The sequence below is a fragment of the Sinocyclocheilus rhinocerous genome, unplaced genomic scaffold, assembly GCF_001515625.1.
Source record: "Sinocyclocheilus rhinocerous isolate Xijiao unplaced genomic scaffold, SAMN03320098_v1.1 scaffold2801, whole genome shotgun sequence".
Taxonomy (NCBI): domain Eukaryota; kingdom Metazoa; phylum Chordata; class Actinopteri; order Cypriniformes; family Cyprinidae; genus Sinocyclocheilus; species Sinocyclocheilus rhinocerous.
The window spans coordinates 19133-28096 of NW_015659952.1; the positions used below are offsets into that span (position 1 = coordinate 19133).

General features: G+C 39.4%; 1 protein-coding gene across 2 annotated transcripts in view; it reads right to left on the reverse strand.

Moving 5' to 3' along the window:
• The window catches only part of ccdc171 (coiled-coil domain containing 171), a 26628-nt gene that overhangs the window by 15214 nt on the left and 2450 nt on the right, over positions 1–8964 (reverse strand). For both annotated transcript variants that reach the window (XM_016533691.1, XM_016533693.1), the window contains exons 3-11: positions 8556–8648; positions 8322–8482; positions 5928–6108; positions 5060–5162; positions 4862–4935; positions 3508–3597; positions 2836–2994; positions 1674–1841; positions 1429–1584 (exon numbers count right to left, since the gene is read on the reverse strand). In XM_016533691.1, the coding sequence (XP_016389177.1) occupies positions 1429–1584; positions 1674–1841; positions 2836–2994; positions 3508–3597; positions 4862–4935; positions 5060–5162; positions 5928–6108; positions 8322–8482; positions 8556–8648 (1185 nt within the window). The remainder of the gene's footprint in view (positions 1–1428; positions 1585–1673; positions 1842–2835; positions 2995–3507; positions 3598–4861; positions 4936–5059; positions 5163–5927; positions 6109–8321; positions 8483–8555; positions 8649–8964) is intronic.

Sequence of the window (8964 nt, forward strand, 5' to 3'; positions counted from 1 at the left end):
AGAGTGTGCGTGTCTGTGTGTGTGTGTGTGTGTGTGTGTAGGGATTACTTCTGGCTTCGCTACCGTTCAGACGCTCTTGCTTACTGCTCCGTGCTTTGCTCTCCGTTTATGTATTTTTCAAGATTTTTCTAAGATTTTAACTTCAGCAGATCAGCACAGTGCTCAAACAACACATTTTTGGCACAAACACTAAACTAAAAACTCTTCGGGACTGGAATAATACTACGAAAAAGAAGACTCTTTGCCTCCCACTGCCAGCAGCTTACATTCCGGAGACAGGAAAACACAGCTGTCTACATTCAAACAGACGAGAGAGAAAATGCCTCCTGTTGAATCTACTTGCTGCATGAACTGCCACGGACTTCTACAAAGGATTGCGGTTCTTGAAACAAAGTTACTTGCTGGACTTCCAAAATCCTGTTCCTGCTCGCACTGAGCGCGCTCCAGAGAGCGGACACGCCCCTCGGCCTGCTGCAGCTGCCTGCTGACATCCTGAGAGAGAGAGAGAGACACTAGCATATAGGGTTGGGTATCGTTTGAATTTTATCAATTCGTGCGTGTGTGTGTGCTGAGAGTGAGCGTGTGTGTGTCTGTGTGTATGTCTGTGAGTGAGTGTGAGAGTGAGTGTGTGTGTGTTTGTGTGTGTGTGTGTGTGTGAGAGTGGTGTGTGTGTGTGTGTCTGTGCGAGTGTGTGTGTGAGTGAGTGTGAGTGTGTGTGAGAGTGTGTGTGTGGATTTTTCTAAGATTTTAACTTCAGCAGATCAGCACAGTGCTCAAACAACACATTTTTGGCACAAACACTAAACTAAAAACTCTTCGGGACTGGAATAATACTACGAAAAAGAAGACTCTTTGCCTCCCACTGCCAGCAGCTTACATTCTGGAGACGGGAAACAGCTGCCTACATTCAAACAGACGAGAAAGAAAATGCCTCTCATGGAATCTACTTGCTGCTTGAACTGCCACAGACTTCTACAAAGGATTGCGGTTCTTGAAACAAAGTTACTTGTGGCAGAAGTTGAAAACTTTTCAAGCGCCAAAGCAGGCGTCAGCCAATCAGATCGCCTTATGCAAATACCCTGGTGCAGACGCTAGCCAATCGCGTTCATGCAACACCAGAAAAGTAATGTGATTGGCTGTTGTTGTTGTGTGTAGGTGTGTGAATGTGTGTGGGTGTGTGTGTGTGTACCTGTATCTTGTGCTGTAGCTGGTTGCAAAGGATTGCGGTTCTTGAAACAAAGTTACTTGCGGCAGAAGTTGAAAACTTTTCAAGCGCCAAAGCAGGCGCCAGCCAATCAGATCGCCTTATGCAAATACCCTGGTGCAGACGCTAGCCAATCGCGTTCATGCAACACCAGAAAAGTAATGTGATTGGCTGTTGTTGTTGTGTGTAGGTGTGTGAATGTGTGTGTGTGTGTGTGTGTGTACCTGTATCTTGAGCTGTAGCTGGTTGTTGAGGTGTGTGTTTTGTGTGCTGAGATCTTCTCTCTGTTTGCTCCAGCTCTCCTCTCTCTGTCTCAGTTGTGTGCTCACACTGTCCAGCGCAGCTGACTTCCCCTCACACACACTCTCTAGGCGTGACACCTGAAACACACACACATGTTACAGCTACACACTTCTACACAACCTCTCGACAGTTCCACAGCAAATCTTTACCATAAGCCCCTTCTCACCTTCTGATTGGCTGCGGAGAGGTCAGAGGTCAGCCTGTCCACGTGCTCCTGCACCACGATGCTAAGCTCCGCCCATGAGAAGCTACCCAGCATGCTGTGCGGCGGCGTCATCAGCACACATCCGGCGAGCAGACGCTGATACAGCGTGTGGAGGAACGTCAGTTTCTCCTAAACACAAGAATCACAGTCAGATTTACCAATAATAGCATACTAATGATATCAAGCACTGCAAACAGTGTCACGCTCACTTCCTGTGTGCGTGTGTGTGTGAGAGAGAGAGTGCGTGTGTGTGGGTGAGTGTGTGTGTGTGAGAGAGAGTGCATGTGTGCGTGTTTGTGTGTGTGAGAGAGAGCGTGCATGTGTGTGTGTGAGAGAGTGCATGTGTGCGTGTGTGTGAGAGAGTGCATGTGTGCGTGTGTGTGTGTGTGTGAGAGAGAGTGCATGTGTGTGTGTGTGAGAAAGAGTGCGTGTGTGTGGTTGTGTGTGTGTGTGAGAGAGAAAGAGAGTGCGTGTGTGTGTGTGTGTGTGTGAGAGTGAGAGTGAGAGAGAGTGTGTGTGTGTGTGTGTGTGTGTAGTGTGTATAGTCTGTGTGTAGTGTGTGTGCGTGAGTATATAGTGTGTGTGTGTGTATATAGTGTGTGTGCGCGTGTATGTGTATTGTGTGTGTGTATATAGTGTGTGTGTATGTGTGTATATAGGGTGTGTGTGTATATAGTGTGTATGGTGTGTATAGGGTGTGTATGGTGTGTATAGGGTGTGTATGGTGTGTATAGGGTGTGTATGGTGTGTATAGGGTGTGTATGGTGTGTATAGGGTGTGTATGGTGTGTATAGGGTGTGTATGGTGTGTATAGGGTGTGTATGGTGTGTATAGGGTGTGTATGGTGTGTATAGGGTGTGTATGGTGTGTATAGGGTGTGTATGGTGTGTATAGGGTGTGTGTGTGTGTGTGTGTGTATATAGTGTGTATAGTGTGTGTTTGTGTGTGAGTGTGTATAGGGTGTGTGTGTGTATAGTGTGTGTATATAGTGTGTATAGTGTGTGTGTGTGTGTATAGTCTGTGTGTGTATATAGTGTGTATAGTGTGTATGTATATAGTGTGTATGTGTGTATAGTGTGTGTGTGTATATATATAGTGTGTGTGAGTGTGTGTGAGTGTGTACCTGGAAGTCGTTGTGATGTTGCTGCTGGAGTTTGTTCATCTGTGTTTGTGTGTTTGTGTGTTGTGTTTTGAGGCTGCGCAGATCAGCTGCGGCGTTTGCGACACACACACGCAAACGCTTCACCTCTTCATTTACACACACGCCACGAGCCTCACACTCCTGCAGACACACAGAAACCAGATTAACCCTATAAAGACACTGCATCACATTTTATTGAGTTTCTAAAGCTCTAAATGATCACACTCTGCTGTTTCACACTCAATCTCCTCATGTCTTCTGTCGTCTGATTGATAGTTTAGAGTGTTTTATCCAGTAAAAGCTCTTTTAGTGTAATTGTACAAACGTCCAGCTTCAGCTGGAGCTTCACGTGTCAAATCTTGACTGATTTTGATCAAGTAAGCGTCAGAATAACTGCAGTAATATCTCCAGATGAACACTTACTGGACTGAAGCAGCTCAGCTTTACTTGATTCTCCATCAATCATTTTTTAGAGTCTCAAATCTGATCCTCAGGATCTTTTGAGGAGCGTTTGTTTCTTCATCTCTTAATCATCATCGGATTGCATTGCATTATACAGTATGTTTGGATCATTTCAATCTCATCTTACTAAGACATATTATTGGAGTATAAATCATTTACTCATCTACATCCTGAATAATATCTGTCGATCACCTGCATGTTCCTCTGGAGATCAGTGATCGTTTCATCCTTCTGTCTGACCTCATGATTCAACTTCTGCATCACAATCACAGACTCCTGCAACTACACACACACACACACGCACGCACACACACACACACGCACGCACACACATGCACGCACACACACGCACACGCACACACACACGTAAATTCAACATAATTTATTACAGCAAAAAGTAAGCCTGTATTATTATAGTTAACTAAAACTATACAAAACATTTCTGTTACTTTAAATAAATAAACTTGAACTGAAATAAAATAAAATATAAAAAACCCTTAAATTTACTTCATTTCAGCTAGTTGCATCAACGATTCTCATTTTCATTTAGTTTAACTGGAAGTACAACTAACACTGAAATAAAACAAAAAATATATATAAAGACATTTTTAAAATGAATAAAAAAAACCACAACAGAATTACTAAAACTTTAACTACAATTTAAGAAAAATATATACAAAAAAAAAACAAAACAGAAATAATAACTAAAATACTCTATGCTAAAAATAGCTAAGGGGCGAGCTGCCGATCACAAAAAACAACAACAACAACAAAAACATAAGAAAAAACCAAAATAATCAGTTAAGAAAATTCAACATGCATTCAGATTTTTATGTTCTCTCAACTACTATCTTAATCATCAAATCACAATACAATTAGTTTCAAAGCAGCTTTACAGACTAAAAAATAATAATATTACAGTTATTATTAATATTAAAACACAATTGTATATTGCATAATATGAATTCAGAATCATCCTCAGTAACTGTTTTATCAGTTTGAATTTATTAGTTCACTAAATGCAAAATGCCTCATTCAGCCAATAAATGTGTCACAGCAACTACAGACTTCATGCACAACAAATTTCTCATTATTAACACCATATATAGATTAATATCTATGCAATCTGTGTTTCTGAAGGAGCAATCATCTTACAAAGCAAAGATATGTGGGACAGATTTTTAAAACACAGACCTCAATACTGGACACACAAACCTCAAGAACGTCAACAACAACAACAAAAAACAAAAAAATAGCACAGCAAAACAACAATCCTATAACAATAACTGCAAAATTTATTCAAGATGCAATGCCATTAATTTAAGACATGGCACCAAACACTGAACAATTCACATTAAAATATCTGCATGATTTAGACGCGTGAGCTCAAGAACAACCAAATAAAGCTCATGAGCTCATACACTGCGTTAACATCCAGCCAAATCTTTATCCAAATGTGCTTGTGACAAAGCGTTTGCCAGTTTATTCCTTAATCAGTGTCTCTGTCCTATAAAATATGCATTATTATTACAGTTTAATGCTGTACCTGTGTGTTGTAGTAGTGTAGGGTTTTCCGCAGAATGTCCATTAGAGCAGATGCTTTGTGTTTACCTCCTTCCTCTATAACACACACACACACACACACAAACACACACACACACCGTAAAACACCTTCAATTCAAGTCAGCTTTATTTATATAGTGCTTCATTTGAAGTGAAGTTCATAAATCCTGTTCCTCCTGACCTGTGTTTTGAGCGTGTGTCGCCCCCTGCTGCTGATACTGCTGTACCACATGATCAAGATCACTCAACAGAGTCTCATAGGACTGCTGCACACACACCAGAGCCTAAAACACACACAAACAGGGTCCGAATCAACTCGACTTTATTCTCGTAGTATTCCGACTTTATTCGCAAAACATTCCACCTTTATTCTCATAGTATTCCGACTTTATTCTCGTAGTATTCCGACTTTATTATCGTAGTATTCCGATAGTATTCCGACTTTATTCTCGTAGTATTCAGACTTTATTCTCGAAACATTTCGCCTTTATTCTCGAAACATTTCGACATTATTCTCGTAGTATTCCGATAGTATTCCGACTTTATTCTCGTAGTATTCCGACTTTATTATCGTAGTATTCCGATAGTATTCCGACTTTATTCTCGTAGTATTCAGACTTTATTCTCGAAACATTTCGCCTTTATTCTCGAAACATTTCGACATTATTCTCGTAGTATTCCGATAGTATTCCGACTTTATTCTCGTAGTATTCCGACTTTATTCTCGAAACATTTCGCCTTTATTCTCGAAACATTTCGACATTATTCTCATAGTATTCCGACTTTATTCGCGAAACATTCCAACTTTATTCGCGAAACATTCCGACTTTATTTGCGAAACATTTCAACTTTATTCTCGTAGTATTTCGACTTTATTCTCGTAGTATTTAGACTTTATTCTCGTAGTATTTTATTTAATCTCAAAACATTCCGACTTTAATCTCGTAATCTTTTATTTTTTTTTTGTAAAACGCCGTTGTACGATGTCACTAATATATCTAAAAAAAATGTCTTTAGCAGATTTGAGAGAGACATCTGCGTGTTTTTACCCGGCTGATTTCCTGTTGTCTCTCTGTCCAAACTTTCTCCTGCTCCTGCAGTTTGACTGACAGCTTCCCTGACTCCGCCCTTTCCTCCTCTAACTGTCCAATCAGCTCAGCAGATGCAGCCTTCTCCTGATTCAGCTGACCAATCAGATCAGTTTTCATGGTCAAGAAGTCCTTCTCCAACCTGAGCACACCAACATCACGTCCATAAAATATGATTCCAAACACGGATACCAGCATCACAACAGTCAACAGAAAAAATACTTTCTACTTTACAATAATAAAACAATCAAATTAAATCAGGTTACATATCATATGAAGTATAAAACAATACTAATTTTATATAATTTTTATATTACTTTCTATTTTATGTTATAATAAGGGCTGTCAGTCGATTAAAAATTTTAATATAATTACATGATGTGTTGATTAATTAATCTAATTTTTCGCAAATTACATTTGACAGTGAAAATACCCCCAAAAGATTATATAAAGCTATTTTTGTGTTAAATGAGAAAGTATTAAGTAGACATTACTAATAGAAAGCTTTAAAAATAAATATTTTACCTGATTCGACATAAAACTTTTTACATATAAACGTTTAGGCTACAACGGCCCAACATAAACTATGGAACATAAAAGAAGATAATCTGAGAAACATCTAAGTTTTTTTCATTCATGCAGTGGAAGTCATTGGTAACCAAACAGCTTTGTTACCAACAGTCTTCAAAATACCTTTTCCACAAAAGTCAAAAGTAAAGTCATTCAGGTTTGAGTAAATAATGACATAATTAAATTTTTTTGGGTGAACTATCCCTTTAAATAAAAAAAAAAAAATGAAATAACACTCTAAATAAAAAACTAAAACTGCCAGCAGGTGGCGGTAAATGTCTTTCTGAGTCATTCATTCATTCGATTTGTTCAAATGACTGATTCATTCAGGAATTCAGTAAACGGCTCACTTTATGAATGGGTTTCATAAAAGAATCACTGCTGTGTTGCTCGGAGACCAGGCCCGGATTGGCTAATCGGGAGCACCGCCGGTGGGCCGGCCTGTTTTTTGGCCGCGAGGGCCGGTGTGTTGTAATGCTACTGGGTTGAAATATGCTGCCTGCACTCACAGCAGCCCTACTCTTTTATTTATTATTTTCTCGCAGTCCATAATAATAACAAATTCTCAATTGATAATTAATCATTCTCTTTGCGAAAATCATTGTTATTTGTGAACGTAGGCGTTTGAGGAAGGCTTTAAGACCAAGCGGCATCCTCTACCGGCTGATCCCGCTTCACAGCGAGCGCGACTGCACCCAAGTTCACTGTCCGCGTTTTGATTTTACAAAATCAGTTTGGGCGAATGCAACTTATTGATCATGAGCCCAACATTTAGCAAGGCAGGAAAACATTCAGTCTACCTGAACGAAGACGTATTTCATTGTAAGTTAATGCTGTTAAATAGAGAGAGAAAAAAATACATTGGGAAAAAAAAATAGTGTAGGCCTAGGCTATATTCTTAAACTTGGACTTCATTATATTGTAAGCAACCGAATGAATGAATTTTAATTAATTCACAGGCTATATGGTTGAAAATATATTTTAGTTCAAAACTTTAAGTGCCATTGTTTAAAAAAATGCTTTATTGACTGACGTTTCATAGACCTTCACTTGTTATGCTTTCAAATTCCATGCCATTTGTAATTTCACAGTTTAATTGGCAACCTTGATGATGTAATTATCTTTTGACTCCCTGACAGTGGCACCTTGCTAAAAAAAAACAACTCAGTTGTAGGAGATATGCGAGCGAATAATAGATTAAAAAAGAAAAAGAAAAAAGTGGGCATGAAACTCCAGGGCTGAAAGTGAGTCCCACTCCGGCCCTGTCGGAGACTGTGGCTTTACAGGTAATATTTTTGTTGGCAAAACAGCAAAAACAGACAATATTGTGTTTAAAATATAACACAATATTAACTTCTTATTTTCTCAACTGTTGTGTAAAATCTCGCTGCTCGTGTGATATCTGATATCTCTCATCATATGATATAAATATGAGACAAAAACTCATACAGGAGCATTTTTGCCCCAATATCTTAAATTTTAAGGCATAACTGCATTTATGGAGTTTTTGCCCTGCATCATATTTGTCAACAGTCAACTGTATGAAATGTAAGATGACATACAAGTCTGGGGGCAGGGCCAGTGCGTTAACTGCGTTAAAATATTTTAATCGCGTTATTTTTTCATAACTAATTAAGTTAACGTGTTAAACTGACAGCCCAATTATAATATGTATAATATTATATAATCAATCATATCAGCATATTAGAATGATTTCTGAAGGATCACACGACACTGAAGACTGGATTGGACTGAATGATGCTGAAAATTCAGACGAGATCTTACTGTGTGAGTTTGTCGCTCGTGTCGCGTGATTTGTCTCTCTCGTGATCATACACTCTCTCCAGCTCTCCACACTTCTGCTTCAGGAGCTCCAGACGCGACGAGACCTCAGTGTGACTGTTCTTCTCCACCTCCAGAGCCTCATCTAGATCCCTCATCCTCATCTACACACACACACACACACAGATCAGCTGCAGTCTGACTGAGCGTGTACGTACATAAACACACCTGTGTTACCTGGATGATCTCAGAGTTGAATTTAGACTGCAGGTGTGCGGCGCGCTCCGACTCCACGCTTTGCTCCAGAACCTTCACCTTCTGCAGAGCTGCCTGCACACACACACACACACAGACAGAGACACACACACACACACACACACACACACACAGAGACACACACACGCAGAGACACACACACACACACAAACACACACAGAGACACACACACACATAAAATAAAAAGAAAACAAGTAGATTAGGGCTGCCACTAATTACTATTTTTATTTCGATTAATCTGTCGACTAATTTATCGATTAATCTAAACAATTAAATTCCCACCAAAAAATCAACAATTTTAAAGAACATTTTATTGAACTTGCAACTTTGCCATTCAGTAGTGTACCATAAAAAAGTATAAATGTAAACA